This window comes from Medicago sativa, chromosome 4 (assembly GCF_051527215.1).
Source record: "Medicago sativa cultivar Bolivia chromosome 4, Bolivia_mono, whole genome shotgun sequence".
Classification (NCBI taxonomy): domain Eukaryota; kingdom Viridiplantae; phylum Streptophyta; class Magnoliopsida; order Fabales; family Fabaceae; genus Medicago; species Medicago sativa.
The window spans coordinates 35,745,146-35,762,199 of record NC_140752.1 but is presented as its reverse complement, the minus strand read 5'-3'; the positions used below and the strand labels follow the sequence as shown (position 1 = coordinate 35,762,199).

The 17,054-nt window shown below is 32.6% G+C and overlaps 1 protein-coding gene and 1 long non-coding RNA gene across 4 annotated transcripts; both read right to left on the bottom strand.

Moving 5' to 3' along the window:
- Window positions 1-5,012: 5,012 nt before the first annotated feature.
- LOC146929047 (F-box/FBD/LRR-repeat protein At1g13570-like) lies at window positions 5,013-10,429 on the bottom strand. Of its 3 annotated transcripts, none has more exons than XM_085701140.1 (5): window positions 9,589-10,429; window positions 6,916-7,761; window positions 6,625-6,780; window positions 6,106-6,361; window positions 5,013-5,382 (listed from the first exon to the last, which is right to left on the bottom strand). In XM_085701140.1, the coding sequence occupies exons 1-5, from the start codon at window positions 9,622-9,624 to the stop codon at window positions 5,348-5,350; spliced, it is 1,329 nt and encodes a 442-aa protein (XP_085557266.1). In that variant the 5' UTR covers window positions 9,625-10,429; the 3' UTR covers window positions 5,013-5,347. The 3 variants fall into 3 exon arrangements, with proteins under 3 accessions (XP_085557266.1, XP_085557267.1, XP_085557268.1); XM_085701141.1 differs by having other exon boundaries at window positions 5,013-5,371; window positions 9,589-10,428; XM_085701142.1 differs by lacking the exon at window positions 5,013-5,382 and adding an exon at window positions 8,357-8,537 and having other exon boundaries at window positions 5,891-6,361; window positions 9,589-10,426.
- A 403-nt stretch (window positions 10,430-10,832) lies between these two features.
- Window positions 10,833-12,186, bottom strand: LOC146929046 (uncharacterized). The gene is made up of 2 exons (XR_015005942.1): window positions 11,643-12,186; window positions 10,833-11,297 (listed from the first exon to the last, which is right to left on the bottom strand). It is a non-coding gene; the product is annotated as an uncharacterized LOC146929046 (long non-coding RNA).
- Between the last annotated feature and the right edge of the window lie 4,868 nt (window positions 12,187-17,054).

Here is a 17,054-nt window from a genome sequence, read left to right as displayed (position 1 = left end):
TAATAAACAATAGTGTATGTTTTACAAATGGTGCTGGAATCCGAAGGAGTGTATGTACGTGCCGGTAGGAAGAGGTGGGACTGTGGTTTTTGGCTTTTTAGGAAAGGAGGCTGTTGTGTTTTTTCTATTGCTGTTGGGAGTTTTTTTCTGTGCAGGGGGTGCTGACAGTATTTGGGGCCTGTTTTCTGGGCTTGGTTTTTAAGCCTGGTGGACTGAGTTTGTGTTTGTGCTGTTTTTAGTCCATTGATGTGTTTGAATAGCAGCTGTTCTGCCTTTTCCCTCTAGGATCTGTGACGTTTTGGCTCTTTTCAAATTGTATGTTAGCAAATATCTTTTCCAATAACTGTTCCTCTGCTAATGTGTCTTCAAATTGTATGTTAGCAAATATCTTTTCCAATAACTGTTCCTCTGCTAATGTGTCAAGTGTCAATTGTAGTCTATAAGATGAATGAGTATAATTACATGTAAATACGTAGACAATTCTAATAGATGCATACAGTGTTTTGCTGCATATATTTCACATCATAAAGAAATTCGATTATTGTTCTAAATTTTATATTGGGTTATCAAGTGAAGTTATTTCATTTTTAGTCTCAATTTTTTGTTGACATCTAAAATGGCATTCACTATTTAGTGTTGCGGCTTTATATTTTTGATACTATGCTATTGTATTTTTATTGATTCAACCCTCAAGTATGAGTCAGAATGCTTGCTACGTCATTTGGACCTATAGTTTCTAAAAATATGCAATTCTTTTGAAGGGTGAGATTGAATTTGAATGTTAATTTTCTTCTTTGCCTCCTTATCATCTTGAATTGAGAACTTGTGTATCATTAGATTTCTAGTACTGATATCAAACAACAGATAAATTTGACAGATTCTGTCACTGGTATGATAACATGGTTAAAAATGTGTTAAGTTGAATATGAAACATAAAGTTCCAAAGACATTGACCATATCATCATTTCACTATGTCTCTTTTTACCACTTTGAGATGTAATATGGCCAGAACATTATTTTTCTCATTTTCATGTTGTATTGCTTGCTAACGACAAATAACTGAACCAACTTAATTTTGCTAATAAGGACGTAGAAGCCTCAACCTCTTCCTTTTATGGTCTTCAAGATGCGGCGAGACTCAAAGTTGTGCAGGTTCCAAGAGCTCCTTTGGTGGAAGGATTGCCTCTGCCTTCTAACATACAGGTAGCGTCATTCATGATTTACCAACATCTCTGTTAAAGTGGCCAGTGCTGAACCGAATTCTCGTTCTTGCAGGAACCACACAACGTTGGTTATGAGTATTTTTTTTTTGAGCTCGTTGCTGGCCTAAAACACATGATTGCAGCACGGGTGAGTTTGTAACTCATGATATTATATATTCACTAATGAACCATGGTTGATATATGTCAAACTTTTGTTAAGTGAGTTTCATTTTCTTTTTTAACAATTTTCATTTGTGTTTTTTAATTTTGAGTTATTTTAAACCGTAATTGGTTGTGCTGGAAATTCTATGTTAATTAATTTGTCATTTCATATTATACGACATAGGAAAAAATGATGCTGGTAGATTTATCAACAAGACGTCGGATAGCTTGTCACGAGTCATATTAAATTTAGGTGTTTGTTTAGTTGGTAATTGTGGATGCTTTTAGGTGCTTTTTTCTTTTTCATTTTTTCTAATTGTGGATCGATTAATATTATGACATTTGTAATTAAGTTATGATCAATTTGTAATGAGATTATCATGAATGCAATTTGCTATATTCATATTTCAGTAGTATCTGTAAGATTTAATTATAGCAGAATTGGTTGTAGAATTAAAAAAAAAATGTACCTTTTATTAGCGCTTTCAGTTAAACGCTAAGAAACCCCTGTTTGAGTAGAAAGGATACAATAGCGCTTTTCAGAAAGTGCTAAGAAACGGCTGTTAGAAAAGCTATTTTAGTAGCACTAGAATAAGGCTATATTAGCGCTTTTCTAAAAGCGCTATTGTCGTATTGCTATTTAATAGCGTTTGGAAAGCGCTATTATAGGCTCCTGACCTATTATAGCGGGGGCTTTCTTAGCGCTTGGGAAGCGCTATTAAGAGCCAAAATGAGTGCTATTAAAGGGGGCATTTTCTAGTAGTGATTTCTTTTTTAATTTATTTAATTTAAAAAATGATTATGTGAGTTTTTAATTTTTTTTAATTTAGTAATTACACACGTGGCTTGCCACATATGCGTTGACTTGGTCAAAATTGGTAAAGAGGATCAATATTGCAAAAGGGGCTAATTCTTGGGGGGCAAATTTTTCATTTCTTTTAATAGGAGGCCAAAATCACAACATTTTGAAACTTAGGGGACGAAGAGTACACTTTAGCCTAAAATATATATCAGTATATATTTTTTCTCTAGTGCTTACTTCGTTCACATAATTATGTACCCCTATTATGTACCCCTACTTAATAAACACTATTAATGTGTGTTTCATCCGATGCGGGACTTCCACTTTTTTCAATTCACACAACACTAGTTCTACCCACGTGAGAATTTGAATTTAGTCTTTTTACTCAATTTTCAAACATGTTCCAACATATGGTGTAGTCACTTATGGCTGACTTGCAAGTTGCTAGATTATCGAACTTGATCCCAAGCTTATGCTGGACATTCCCAAATTTTGCAGCTTCATTGAATTGTGGATACACTTTCTTGTCGTTGCCAACTTCGTCATCGGTTGTAATTGGGCTATTTAATTCCTGAGTGATTAAAGTTGTCAGCTTGTTCATTTTAATCGGGACAACTTCTAATTTAATCGTACTAGTGTGTTAAACCGTGTCGTGCACAGGCGACAGGCCACTACTATTTTTTAAAATTTAAATTTTTTAAAATTAAATAATTTTTTGTTTTTTTATTTTTTGTAAAGTAGCTTAATGACAAGAATTCATTTTTAAGGCGAATAAGGGGAGTTTCTGGAGTTCGAACTCCGTCCGCTGCATTCATTGTCCCCACCAACTAAATTATACTCACGATACAATGACTTTTTCCTTCTATTTATCAGTGAAATTATTTATCCCGTGTTTTTTCATATTTATCCTTTTTTTATCTCGCAAATACAAAATGTGTCTCATGTTTATTAGTTGTTCTATGTTTTTTTAAATATTTATTAGTGACAAATACTTATCCTGTTTTTTTATGTATCAATAACAAATAGTAGTCTTGCGATTGTTTTTTTTTAACATTTTTTCAGTTACACACACAGATATATATATATATATATATATATATATATATATATATATATATATATATATATATACCCTCATGAGATTAGCTTTGTTGATATCGACAATGCATAATATATGCAAGGTTCAAGGTTCAAACCCCGGCCACCCAAAAAAAAAAATTGTCCTATAATTTTTTTATGTATTAGCAACAAATATTATAGCTCTGCATTTTTTTTTCTTTGTCTGTGGTTAATATATGTCTCATGTTTTTTTAATATTTATCATAGATGTATATTTGTCTTGTATCTTGTTTTTATTTATATTATTCAAAAATAAATATTTATCTTTTTTTTTTAATGTATCAATGACAAATATCTAACTCGTATATATATATATATATATGTTCCGTGTTTTCTATGTATCAGTTACTGTTATTTTCCTCCTCTACTATCCGTTATAATTTAGGTTCAAGTTCAAAACTCTCGATTAAACATGTTAATATATATGTAATACGTAAATTTTATTATTAATCAACAATAAAGTGATTATTTTCGATTTTAATGTTGGCTTTGTGCTTCCTTGTACAAAATGGTTGGCTTGGCTTGGCTCAAATGGAAATTTCGATTTGAATGAACGGTCCATATTACATATACGTAACAAGGTTATTGGAAAACTTGATGGGACTAAATGAAAATAGAATGAGTAGTGCTTGCGATACTCTGACATTTATTCTCTTATTGACCTAAATTAAAATGAGTTGTATATTTTGAAAATGTCTCATTTAAAGTGGTGATATATACATTGATTTCATCATAAGAGAATAAATATTAGAGAGAATATTGAAAAAAAGTGTTTATAACATGAGCAATGCTATATCTCTAGAAAAATAACATCAAGAATTCTGCAAGAATAAAAGCAGCCAATCACAATGCACTATAATATATTTCTTATGTTTTTTTTTTTTGACTGGATTACGGGAATGAAAATATATTTCCTTTCAAGTGTTATTTAGAGAATAAAGAAAGATATGCTTTAGAGAAAATATATTACTACCTTTTAATTATTAGTTTAGTTAAGCTTATGGTGTATGATGTTTTAATCCCCGAACAACAACACTTAAATGAATTATTCTATTTGAGACAAAAATAGATTTTGATTGAGTTGATTTTGTAAAATTAATTATAAACAGTGAGTATAAGCGGCACTATACGGTAAAGTGATTTGTGTTTGGATACGTTTATGTTTTTTTTGGTTACGTTTGGATACGTTTATGTGAAATTGAGTTAACAATAAATTTGTGTGTAAAAATCAATTATATAATACAAAACTACAAATTCTAGCTTCAAATATAATCAATTATGAAAAATACACTCAACTGATATTTCTCTATTAAAATTTGATCCAGTTAAAATTTATTATCTAGATTTAACAAGGAAATTTATGATCTAGTAAATGAGAAATAACTCAAGATGCAAAAGTCCAAAAAATTGTTAATCATATCACAAATATAATTAACAAATATTTGAAGCACATAAATATGTGACCCGATCAAATTGTTTATTTAGATACATAAGTCCAATGAAATTTCTGAATTACTTAAATCAAACGAACGTTTTAATTAGATGCAAAAGTCCAATAAAATTTATGAAGCACGTAATCTAGTAAATTACAAGTATTTGTTATTCAAAGTTTATTGTTAGTAGGATCCCAAATATAATTTATTGGTTATCTACTAAAATTTTCCAACCCCACGTATATTTCATTTGCATAAATTCAGAATAAAAATAACCATTTTTAGCCTTGGATGGAAAAATCCAAATAAAAAGTGTTTTTCATTTTTATATCAAGGACAAGGATTACTTATGTGTGGATTTTCAGAAATCAATGGAGATTTGTGCCAATGATGAAAAGAAATAATCAACTCAATAATATTAATAAAAAGCTTACGAGCTTTGATTTTGCCATCTAAAAAGACCTAAAGGTGTAGTTTGTTGTCCGTTTGTCTTCTATTCATGTAGGGATGGCAATGGGTACCAATGGGTAGGGTACTATAATGCCCATTTCCATACCTACATTTGTAAAAAATGTTCGTACCCAAGCACGTACCCTCGTGGGCAACAACTTTAGTACGTTCCCCATACCCTATGAGCAACTAGGTGCCCTTACCTGCAATTTAACTATGAAAAAGTCAATAAAAAACATCGCAGTTGAAATAAAACAATGATAAAAAAAATTTCAAATCAATTCATAAAATAATATGAATCGTAGTATTTAGCAGTTGCGGCGATTACTGTATTAAGCAGTTTTTAGGTTTAGATTTATGCTTAAATAGCTAAATTAACTAATTAATTGTACACAAAATAAATAAATTATTTATCATATTTTATAAATAAGTATAAGCGGGTAGCGGGACTGTGCAATATAGTGCCCTTATCCGCACCCATACCCATTTAAATTTACGGATAATTACTTAGAACCAAGTCCAGGCCCATGAAAGCGGGGTTTTACCCTATCTATTGCGGGTATTAATGCGGATCGTCATTGCGTCTGAGTCCAATTGCCATCCCTAATTCATGTGTAAGTAATCCTTGATATATATTAACAAATGATGCACTCTTATATTTCATAAAACTTGAATCTACTCGATTTGATATCAACTGTAATTAAGTGTCAATGCAAATCACATGGAAAATGGGAAATCATAATTTAAATATCATGTTTTTTGGGTTTGCAGACAAAGTGATAACACTACTATAAACTTATACGCACAAATCATATTATCTATGCAAGGACAATATAAAGAAACACTTTCAAGACAGGGAAGCAGCTCCCTACCACACACGTAGGGGGCACTAATGGTGCAGTTTTCCATCAAGAGTTCGGTAAAAATCATTACTTACGGTCTAGGTAAATAACTTCAGCTCGTGAGGCTCTCCTCATCCGCAATAGTTCTTTCATCAACTCCGATCCGACGTTTAAAGCAGGTTTCACAGTCATCTTTTCTAGCACTGGAGAATGTAGAAGTAGAAAGCTGATGAAGTCTAACTCAGGTTTGATTCCAGAGATGCCATCTATTCTCACATGCTTCACTTGCATGACTGGCCGATCCAAATAGGCATGGTTTGTCAACGGAACAGATTGCTCCTCAGATCGTACCTACATACAATCGTAACACACAAGTAATCTTAGAAACTCAAAAGACTAGATCCAGAACTTACTAGACAAATACTCAAAAGCAAAACAACTTCGAAAATATAGTTCTAATACAATCTCTAATACTCTCTTTCCAACACAATTATATTATTGATTGAAATTCAAGTGGTTTGAGGCACTTTGAAAAGAAAAATGGAAAATAAAAATAGAAGAAGCAAGTTACAATTATATATAAATAACAAAATCAAGCTTATATGAGTACTCACCACCATTTCCAATTCTCGCAGATTAGGTGAGCTTCTTAACAGACAAAGAGCAGCTGAAATCTCCTTTGAATCATTGAAGTTTATGCATATGGAAATATAACTTAGATCAACGCACGGGGTAGGAAGCTCTACTGGCACAACCCCTAAAGCCAAATACTGGAGCAGAAACAAGACAGAAAGTGAATGGATATATTGTTTTTAATACTTACAGAACTCAAGTTTCATACATGTGATTGTGGTGCATTTTATATTTGTAGGGAAAAACAGTTTCGAATCAGATGAGCATTATACCTTCAAAAAATAGTTTTTAATCTCCAGGCTGCGTATATGAGGTAGATGAATAAAAAATTCGACCAAATTGCTAGAGCGTTCATGCAATCTACCTTGTTTGCTTTCGAAGTTCTCAGACAGATTAATGAATACATCAGCTAATTGAGAAGTGTTCTTAAAGCTAATATCCTCAAATTCTCCCTCAATGTTCAAAAATTGAAGATTTGGTGCATGAATATTAAGATTGTTGAAACCATCGAAGTTGGTCAATGTCAATCGTTCAAGCAAACGGCAGCTGGATATCAAGTTTTCAACAACATCTTTAGTCAATGTAACATATTGCAGATCAAGACTCTTTAAGTTCTTGAAGCCTTGAAATGTTGATGGTGGTATAAGCCAGCATTCTAATAATTCTATATGATGCAAACTTTGACAAGAAAATAACCATGAAGGTATTTTATAGCGTTGGTCTGGATTTTTCCAGATTTCTAACACAAACTCTTTAACCTGCCATCTGGTTAGATAAAGAGTCCATCGATCAATATCAGTGACATCAATGTGATCCCGAGAGAGCTTGAACCTTTTGATTGGTCCAGAATGGAGAATAAGTGCATGATCAATAATTCTTGAAAGCTTGCTCTTGATAACTAAAAGGTCATTAGAAGTTTCGGAGAGACATTCATTATCAAACACAAGATTTGGAAGTGTGGTCCATTTGTACCTCCAGTTGGTAGATAAAATACTTGTTCTGGCTGCTTCCTTAATTGGCAAAAAGGAGAGAATGTGGTCTATTATAAGACCTGGTAAACTACTAACTCTGTCGGGCTCCTCGTCTGATACGCAAGGAGACTGGGATTGTTCTCTTCTCTTCATAGATATAGTCAGACAAAAAATCCAATATTCAGAAAACAAATTTGGTTACTGTAAATAAAATACAAGCTAATGTAACTTAATTAAACAAAAACAACACAATTATTTACTCCTCTGAATTCAAATTACAAAATAGGCTTAATTAATGATTTGCTCTTTAAGTTATTTGTTGGTTACATTTTGGTCTCATAAGTTATTAACGTTACAATTTGTTCCCTTAAGTTATTTGTTGGTTACATTTTGGTCCCATAAGTTATTAACGTTACAATTTGGTCCCTTAACTTATTTTTTGGTTTCGTTTTGGTACCTTAACTCTTCCTCCGTCAACCACTCTGGTCCTTTATGTTATTAGAGTTAAGGGATCAAAACGAAACCAAAAAATAAGTTAAGGGACCAAAACGAAACTAAAAAGTAAGTTAAGGGACCAAAATGTAACCAACAAATAACTTATGGGACCAAATTGTAACGTTAATAACTTATGGGACCAAAATGTAACCAACAAATATCTTAAGGGACCAAATCATTAATTAAGCCTACAAAATAATATACTTCTTCAAAACAAAATTACAAAATGATATAATTGTTGGCCCACCATCACATCCAGCCAAAGAAAGGTATAGTGTCCAGCCAAAATTATTGCTTCAATTGTGCTTTCGGTGCCTTTCACGTGAACAATTGTGCAATTGTCAAAAGCTCTATCTTTCGGTGCATTATTATTCGGTGCTGTTGAAAAATTGTGGTAGGAACTTTGTTGTTTTTCAGTGCTTCTTCCTCTATAAATAGAGGCAATTGAAGTGAAGGAAAATACAAGCAACACAGAGTGAACGAGCAGAAGCTAAAAGGAAAAATAAAAGCTTGTGTTGTGGGTAGAAGTCTGTGTGAGGAAAAATAGAGTGTTGAGTAAATCCAAAGAGTGTAAGATAAATACACCGGGTGGGTATCATCTCTATAACTCCTAGGTGCTATAAAAAAATAGCATTAGAATAGGAGTGGGTCTCACAAGAAACACTATATTATATTGTATCTCTTATGTGTGTAAGTGAGTGAAGAGAATATTGTAATATTCTTTAATATAGTGAAATATTTTTTTGGAGATTGTCCCGTGGTTTTTCCCTTAATATTAGAGGGTTTTCCACGTTAAATATTGGTGTTCCATTTTATTGCTACCGCTGCAGTACTATTTACGGAATAGTAATTTCGTGAATAGTGATTCACATGAACAGTAACGCATGTGGATAGTAAAAAACATTTTTAATTTACACTTGCCTTAAGCTCGTCGAGCCCAACAAGTGGTATCAGAGCCCAACAATAATTCGAAAGTTTATTTTGTCTATTAAATTATGGCATTACTTTGCATGAAAACTATCGACCAGGGTTGTGGGTAGTAATTAAAAAGGGTCATAAAAAACAACTGTTCTAAAATAACATAATACTAATGAGTTGATTGGGGGGTAAACAATTCCTCTTCAATGAGACGTTGTCGCGGACAGCAGTTTGCGAGAGGAGTATGAATCTACTCTCGAGTTTGCATAACGCAAAGACATGCCGAAATAATGCGGTGGCATAGCAACAGCAAGTTGTCAATCACATATGGAAGAAAGCAATATGACACACGAAAACACCTACATAGGATAATACTTGACCAAAGACAGCAATATGACATAGTACATGTGCTTGATCATTGACGGATCAACCAATGTTCATGCGATATTTACAGCAACAATAAGAATGATCAAATTAACAATTATAATCATTGGAAGTAGAAATATACACAACACAAGTATGCAATACTAACATTGATACAATAAACAAGATAGACCGTACCTTCTTGTATGATGGTTCTATGATCAAAGGATCCATGCCAGGCAGTTGAATGATCTTGAAAGAAATTAGGGTGCTAGAGTTTAATGAGATGATTAGAATATATAACCATCATCCGGATTAAACGGGCTTATCAATAATCTTAACGACAGTGTACTTAAAATACCACTGTTGAGACGCTGATAAAATATATTATTTACGTTTTTGAAGTTTTTTTGCTTTGCTTGTTTCCCATCTGATGTGTGTATTTAATCTTATTTAAATGTGCGCTTGGTTATTGAGTTTGGGGTGCTAGGTTTGGGTGCCTATTGGAGTTTTTGCATGAGAAGTAGCTTTGTTGTTTCATGTGAGGGTATATGCATGTGTTTATATCCACCGTTGGATTGCTCATTATTGAGGGGCTAGGCATATGCTGGCCTTTGATTTAGGTACTGTGGTTTTGTCCTTGTACGGTTTGTTGTAATTTTTTTATTTGTTTAAGTTGCCTTTCCACTGTAGATTGATGAATAAATTTTAATATTTTTTATTTGGGTCATGTTAACCGGTGCCCCGGGGCACTAGTTAAGAAAACTAAAAAAGGAAATTTCAAAGTAAAAATAACACTTTTTAAGCTTTTGATAAGTTGACAACACAAGTTTCAATAAAAGACTTTTTACATTTGATTCATTAACCAGTGTCCCGGGCACTTAGTTAACATTTCCCTTTTTATTTATGCTATTATATCAGTTTAATAATACACCACTTGCCTAGCTTTTGTTTTTTTACATCCACTTGCCTAGCTTTTGTGATACCTACAAAGCTATAATCTTATAGCTATGCGGCAAGTCGGCAACTACACTATCAAACTAAGAGCATCCACAATGGTGAGGTCTTCACCATTTAAGACCTAGTACCTAATAGGTACCCCCATTGTGGAAAAAAAAATTGAGGGTCTAAAAAGATACAAGGTCTAAATTAAGACATCAATGCTTAAATGGACCCACATCACATTTTTTATTAAACTAATAATTTTTATGGTTTTTTTATTAAAAGATGACCGTTGCACTTTTGTACCGTTGCACCATGGCTCTTTTCATTGCTATGCACTGCAAACATATATATATATATACATTCCTCTTCGTACAGTACACATATATCCTTGTCTTTGTTTAATTTCTACAAAATATATTCCTCTCCGTATTGTACAATTTCTACAATGAATCCAAACCAAAATAATTTGTAATTCTTAATATTTGGCAATATTATTATTAATTATTTTTCAAACTTTAATTATTTTTCAATTTTTTAATAAACTAAGGTTGATATAAATTTTGTAACTTTATATTTTAATCAAATTAATATTATAAAATATATAATGCATTAAATAAATAATATTGGTGGGACCCAATTAGACTTTTTGTAAGAGGGTCTCCATTGGAGTGGTTGAGTACCTATTAGATACTATTATTAAAAAAATATAAAAAAATGATGTGTCCATGTAGGTCCCATTTAAGACCTCAAAATGGAGGATCTCCATTGTGGATGCTCTAAAATATTTACACTTTACAGCTATTTGGAAGTAATCACACACAACCTTTTGTTGAATATTTTATATCAAAAGGGGTAGTATTTAAACACAAGCAATCAACTCCACTTGTCATTCACTTTCCTTTCCCATTCTGCTTGAACTTTTGCCATCTCCATCCTCTGCTTAAACTCTTGTCATCTTCATCCTGCAAGATAATTGAATCTATAGTTGTTATCTTTTGTTTATACATTTCTCTTCTGTTTATAAGGATCAGAATATGAGTTATTTATAAGTGAAACACAAGACTGTGTGTAAGACAACAAAAATAAAAACCTCAGTTAAAAGCATTTTTTTAAAAGAAATAGAGAGATATAGCAAAGCGAATATTATGCATATATAACAATAAAACATACATCAAAGTTAAAGAAGAAATAAAAGAGAGGGCAAAAAAAGAATATTTTGGGAGAAAAGAATGACAAAAGAGAAAATTTGTGGTTTTTTTTTTTTATAAAAGAAAAGCAAAAGAGGAAAAAAGATAGATTTTTATTACCTTTTACATGTAGTAGTGCAGCAAGCTTTACCTATAATAGAAGCATGATGATGATTACGAGAGCAGAGGAAGGTTAAAAACTAAACATGCATATATGTGGTTGATGTGTGTGGTTTCTTCACTGGAGTTTTCCTCTCCATTTCGCTATGTTAAACTCAGAGAAGAATAGCAGAAGAGAGAAGATCATGATCTTTTTGTAGAGAAGAAGATCAAAAGAGAAGCTTTAAAACCCATTTTTTTGATCTCAGAAAGATAGACGAGGTTGAGGGCTAAGGGGATAATGAAAACATGTTTCTTTTGGCCCAGATCGATGTTGACAGTGGTGGTGGGAGAAAAGCTGGCGGGGGTTAGTGGGGGGAGAGAGATAGAGAGAGAAGCTGCAATTTTGATTTGAGAGAGTGGGCTCAGCCCAATTCTGCTGGTTAGTGCATCGGGTTGCATGCCCAAAAAGATGGTTTCAATAGCAATTTGTTTAAAATTGCATCTGTTTTAAATTTAATAAAAAAAATTCAAATCTAGAGATTATATAATTTAAAGTTACTTTCTACTACTTTGCAATTATATCATGTTATTAAAACTTGAGATAATATTAAAGTGAGTTTGTTCAAAATCGTAGAAATTATAAAAATTTGTTTTGCTAACTAAAACTTCATTTATTTGATTCATGTCGATGTCAAACTATCATGGATAATGCTGCTAGCTAAAATTGTACATCGTTTGTCTTTAGCTTCTATAATTTGTTTTATTGCCTTGGGTAGTTTGAAGTCAATCGTGTGTTGATATATTGACTTGAAAAATAACGACGATATCCACCCGTGCGTACGCGCACGGGTACCAGGCTAGTTAAAAGAACAACCCAATATAATATCCTTTTTTTTTCCTGAGAGAAACTACAATGATATTCAAGAGCATCTCCAATCCTGAGTCCTTGCTACTCCCTGTTAAGACGAAGACCACTGTATAAGGATTCTTACTTAAACAACTAACAGGTTTCACATTTTAAAGAAGCATTCTAAAATTCACGGTCCATATCTTGAAAGAGGCCTTCTATTTTCTTTTGTTGTTATTTACCTTGCATTGAAAATGACATAAAAGACAATGCCCTGAAATTCTTTGGACTCAAGCATACGTTTTGTAGCAAATATTTATCCCAATATTCCTCATTTCACTTTCATACCAAACTTAGATAGATATATTAAATCATTCATATGGAAAATTTCCTAGTAATGTAGTAGTACTATTCATTAATGACAAGGAAAGTTTAATTAATTAATTAATTTGTGTTTATAATTAATTAATTTAACACTTAAGAAGAGCTAATTCTCTTGACGATTCAGCATGGTCTTTTCCCCAATTAGGCCTTCCAAGTGTAAATTCTAAGTTAATCATAGAGTCTGAACAAGACAATTCGGCAGAATCTAACCTCTTCACCTGTTTAATGAAATAGTATACACAAATGTTAATGTCATAAACTATTCAATAATTTTAAAAAGACCATGCTAGATCCAGTTTCTGGCCCTATATATATGTCCCAAAAGGCCAAACCTGACCATGGTATCATTTTCCTTCAATTGAGAATACGTCAAACTAATTTCGGATTTTTCTTCAGTATTGTTTGTACTTTGTCTCTACTTATGGTTGCCAAGATGTCCTGAATTAATTAATAAAGTGAGAGAAGAAATTAAATAAAGAAGATAGATAAATTTTAAAGCAACTAAAAAAATGGTTTAGTCCATTCTAGTTTTCTAGTATTCATTATTGTAAACAAAACTCCAATTTCAAAATCCAAAGTCCTAAATACTAATTCCAATTCCAAATATATAGAGTTCAAAACGGCATCGCCAGCAGTTTGTGATTTGGCTATTGATGGAATAGATGTCATGCAATATTTTAACGGTCAACATCCAAATGTTTCAATCCACATTATTAGCTGGAAAGGAGACAACATTGTTGGCAATAAGCAAATCTTGAACCTTTTTTTTTTTTTTTTAAGGAAGCAAATCTTGAACCTAAAGAGTGATGTATAAAACATGAAATAATTTTTTGATCAATCATAGTGTACCTTAAAGGATGGTCCTTCTTGAAAAAATAATACTTAGTGAAAGAAATAGTGGGTAGATTTACTCTTCCGCAACTAAGGAAAGGACAAACCACAATTAATATGTCGACTTTGTAAGATCCCCTTAAGAGGATGTGCTAATTTTGAAAGAAAAAAAAGTCCTACATTGAAAAAGTTTATAAATAATTAAATGTCATTTATCACTTAATAAGTCAGAACTTTGTAAGATCCCCTAAAAAATGAATTTTGTAAGACATATTTAGTTCTATCAAACTATTTACAAAGAGTATTACAGGCGCATCAAATTCAATAGTGTTTTCTCAAAATAATTGTCAGTTTAAAATATCAATACAACATTTTTTTTGAATGGCCAATATTTATTTATTTTTTCATTAATATATCCTTATTAGTTGAATTCAACCTTATTTAACTATTTCTCTAACTACAATTTACAAAAATGTTTTAGTAAATACACTGATTTTACTATTAAAATCAAATCAACCATCATTTCTCTTAAGAACCGTTTATTGTATAGGCCGCATAACAATTAACATCCGGTCTACATTCATTTTCTTTTTCTTTCTGAAAGCATCCGGTCTACATTCATAATTAATAGAAATAATCTATGCAATTTGTACCAAAAAAAAAATCTATGCAATTAATTAGTTTATATCCTAATTAGGAAAATGCAGGAAGTTGACTTCTCCTATTTACATTTTAGTTAAATGAGAAATTCATTAGTATTTTATAAGTTTAGCAAAATTCCAAGTATATATAACACAAAATTTGAGAGCTTTGAAACAAAGAAAAGACACTCACGATCGCCGTCATCGTGAGCTTAGCTCAGTTGGTATGGACAATGCATAAAATATGCAATGTCTGGGGTTCGAACCCGGACACTGTTGGAACAAAATGTGTTTAACAATGAACCTTAAAGAGTTTTGATGATAACAAGGTATTAAAAATTGTAAATTGGACTAGCTAATATTTGTTCAAGTGTACAAGACCATAGTTAAAAATTTACATCATATAAAGGTTCTGAAGAACAAAAAGAGAGCTAAGGAATCAAGAAAAGGAAGCTTTAAAGCGTCTGAAGAGAAGTGCTCCTGAAGACTAAAAGTGCTCCTGAAGACAAAGTGCTCCTGAAGAATGATGACGTCATCAGAAGCTGAAGTTCATCAGAAGCGGGTAGTTCAGAAGCGACTTCATCAGAAGCTAAAGCTCATCAGAAGCTGATTATCACCACAAGCTGAAGATTCAAGGATCAACACTCCAAAAGCTGTCTATTGGATTTGAAAACACTGCAGAAGACTAGTGGAATTTTGCAACGGTCATTTTGATGAAGATTTGAAGGCATTGGAAGCTTATCTTCAAAAAGCGTTGACATTGTACTATGTACGAACTGTACAACCACCTTCTCCACTACTCTGTTTTGTGTCTGATGACATGCTGTCATTACGTAATTTTTAGGACTTATTTTGACATTTTGATAGAGTTCTAAGCAAACATTAAGTGTCCAGGAGCAGTTAAAAGCATCAAATATGGAAGAACTGGAAGAAGCCAATCGTACTGCGATTTGCTAATCGCAATACGATTTCTTGAAGTCAGAGAGCATGTTTTTTGAGGAGTTGGATCGCAATACGATCCATACCATCGTGATACGATTTCAAGAAGGGTTTTAAAGGAAATTAGGGTTCAAAGATGCAATCGTGGTACGATTTTACCATCGTGGTACGATTTGGTGCGATCCAGAAGTTGCCTATTTAAGCTCAGCTCACTCTCAAACATAAGGATTACGATTTTGGAGAACAAAAGTGCGATTTTAACACCCAGAAGGCTGCAGCGGAGAGGATTTCATCATCTCTAACCCAGTTTATGTATGTTTTAATTCTTTCATTGATTATGCTATTTGTAAACTCAATTATGAGTAGCTAAATCTCTTAGAGATTAGGTCGGAGATGAACCTATGTAACCCTAATTGATCATATGTTGCTGTGAAACTCTATTGTTTATTAATGAATTTCTAGTCTTTATTCAATTCAATTGTTCTTAATGCTTTTTATATCCTGATCAAATATAAACATGATTTTGTGAGATCGAATGACTACTGACCATAGCTTTCGACTTAGACCTAATTGAATTGTTCTGATAAACATGGTTAGTCTAGGAATAGATAATCGTTTGTTAGTGATATTAGGTTAACGTTCATAAAACCTTCAAGGATTATTAGACCACCTAAGGAATTAGGGGCTGTAGTTTAAGAAGAGGGTCCTAACTCAAGGGATTGATTAGGGCTAATTTGTTAACTATAGTGAAACTAGAAAATCATTAGTAATAATAGGTGCAGTAACCAATTAGGGGAAACATAGAGGATTCGAAGACCTGATCTCATCTCTCTCCATATTTTCTTAATCAAATCTCATTCTTTTATTTGATTTCATAAAATCAAACCAAATCTACTGCCTAGTGGCAAACTAAAATAAACTTTTATACATCCTATTTTTATAACGCGATTGAATTATTGAAGTTAAAAACAGTCCTCGTGGGATCGATATTTTTACTACTTCGATAGTATTTGGTGCACTTGCTAGAGATCTATCAGTGTCCACGCAACAAGACAAGAAAACAGCTCCAGAATACGGCTACGCCTGCAAAGATGTTCCTTCACAATGGGAATGGATTTCAAATTGGTTCTTCATAGGACAACAACCAAATCAGGCAAAAGATCATTGGTGAAAGATCAAGCTTCAACAACGACTCTTTTGATGTGCTGGCAATTTCACAACGTCTCTTTCACACCTCTATATATAGGAGTGAAGTCTTAGAGATTTGGTAATGCTGAACGAAAGACTCTCAACATTTTTACTAGTGTCAAACCTCTGCTGAAATTGTTCTGCATTCACTTAGAATTTCTGTTTCTCAAAGTCATATCTTAGAAATTCTTAAGTCTTAGAGTCTTATCTGATTTGTATTGTGAGCACCTCTGATTGTATATCAAGTGTTCAACCTTAAACATTTTTCTTTGTAATCTTGTTTGTTTAGAAGTCTCTTGCAGTTGTGCTTAAGCATAGAAGTCTCTTGATTGTGTTCTTGAGCATAGGAAGACTCTTGCAAAATGTGCTTGAGCAAAGGAAGTCTCTTGCTGTGTGCTTGAGCAATTGTAATCAGATATTACATTCTAGTGAAATCTCCTTGGAAGTGCAAGGGGGACTGGACTATTTCCGGATTGTGGAAGGAACCAGTATAATTGCTTTGTGTCCTTCTTCTTCTCTCTCTCTCTCTGTTTTTTATCCGCTGCGTTCAGATTCTGATTATCACTTCAGAAGTTGTCTCACTTAGCTTCTGACCAGTGT